Source organism: Jaculus jaculus, chromosome 2, assembly GCF_020740685.1.
Source record: "Jaculus jaculus isolate mJacJac1 chromosome 2, mJacJac1.mat.Y.cur, whole genome shotgun sequence".
NCBI lineage: Eukaryota > Metazoa > Chordata > Mammalia > Rodentia > Dipodidae > Jaculus > Jaculus jaculus.
The window spans coordinates 136,014,545-136,016,387 of NC_059103.1; the positions used below are offsets into that span (position 1 = coordinate 136,014,545).

At 39.9% G+C, this 1,843-nt stretch overlaps 1 protein-coding gene across 1 annotated transcript; it reads left to right on the plus strand.

Annotated features, from left to right (window-relative positions):
• Positions 1 to 713: 713 nt before the first annotated feature.
• On the plus strand, positions 714 to 1,397 carry LOC101609559 (translationally-controlled tumor protein-like). The gene has a single exon (XM_045144047.1). The coding sequence runs from the start codon at positions 729 to 731 to the stop codon at positions 1,245 to 1,247; it is 519 nt and encodes a 172-aa protein (XP_044999982.1). The 5' UTR covers positions 714 to 728; the 3' UTR covers positions 1,248 to 1,397.
• Positions 1,398 to 1,843: the final 446 nt, after the last annotated feature.

Consider the following 1,843-nt stretch of genomic DNA (forward strand, 5'->3'; position numbering starts at 1 on the left):
AAATCCAAAGAATCAATGAAACGAAGAGTTGGTTCTTTGAAAGGATAAACAAGATTGATAAACCCTTAGCAAATTTGACCAGAAGAGAGAGAAGAGACAAAAATTAATAAAATTGGAGATGAAAAAGGCACCATCACAAAAGATACCAAAGAAATTCAGACAATTATAAGGACATACTTGTATATGCCTCTAAGTTTGAAAATCTGAAAGACATGGATAATTTCATTGATTCATATGACCTACCAAAATTAAATCAAGATTAGATAAACCATTTAAATACCGCTACATGATGCTGACTGAGGTGGCGCACACCTTTAATCCTAGCACCTGGGAGGCAGAGGTAGGAGGATCACCATGAGTTCAAGGCCACCCTGAGACTACATAGTGAATTCCAGGACAGCCTGAGCTAGAGTGAGACCCTACCTCGAAAAAAAAAAAAAAAGAAAGAAAATACTATTTTATGTAAGAACTGAAAGAAATTTGCTTTGTGTAATGTAATGCAAGCTGACTTTAAGAAAGCACTATAGCAAATTCACTACAAGTCCAGAATTATACATATCTGTTAATAGATATGTGTGCAACTAAATATGGACAATTGTATTTTTTTTAAATAAATATTTTTAACAAAAAATATACAGCTATCCTCCCCCCCGAGTGCCGCTCAGGCTGCACCGCACTTGCTCTGAGCTCCTAGGCTAGCGCCCCCGCGTCGCCCTCCAGGTGCCATCATGATCATCTACCGGGTCCTCATCAGCCACGATGAGCTGTTCTCTGACATCTACAAGATCCGGGAGATCGCGGACAGCCTGTGCCTGGAGGTGGAGGGCAAGATGGTCAGTAGGACGGAGGGTAACATCGATGACTCGCTCATCGGTGGAAACGCCTCCGCTGAAGGCCCAGAGGGCGAAGGTACTGAAAGCACAGTAGTCGCCGGTGTTGACATTGTCATGAACCATCACCTTCAGGAAACCAGCTTCACAAAAGAGGCCTACAAGAAGTACATCAAAGATTACATGACATCACTCAAAGGCAAACTTGAAGAACAGAAACTGGAAAGCGTAAAGCCTTTTATGACAGGGGCTGCAGAGCAAATCAAGCACATTCTTGCTAATTTCAATAACTACCAGCTTTTTGTTGGTGAAAATATGAATCCAGATGGCATGGTTGCTCTCCTGGACTACCGTGAGGATGGTGTAACTCCTTTCATGATTTTCTTTAAGGATGGTTTAGAAATGGAAAAACGTTAACACATCCGCAGTCATTTGGATCTATCGCCTGTCATCGCAGCCGGCTGCTGCTTGCCATCCATACAACACCAGGACTAGAAGAACGGGACTGATGTCATCTTGACCTTTTATTTTGACTGACTTATTTGGAGTGGAGGCATTTTTTTTAAGGGAAAATAAAACACGTCATGTAGGTTGTCTAAAAATAAAGTGCATTTAAACTCAAAAAAAAAAAAATACAGCTACAACAAGTACAGAGATCCAAGTAGTTATAAAAAGTCTCCCAACTAAAAAAGCCCAGGCCCAGATGGATTTACTGATGAATTTTACCAGACTTCATGGAAGAACTAATATCATTGCTTCTCAAACTTTTCCATAAAATTGAAAAGGAAAGAATTCTACCAAACTCCCTCTATGAAGCCAGCATCACTCTCATATCAAAACCAGACAAAGACAGAACAAAAAAAGGAAATTTCAGACCAATCTCCCTCATGAAACAAGATGCATAAATAAATAAATAGATGTAAAAATTCTGAGCAAAATATTGGCAAACAGAATGCAAGAATATATGAAAAAGATTATTCACCTTGACCAAGTTGGTTTTGTCCCCGGGATGC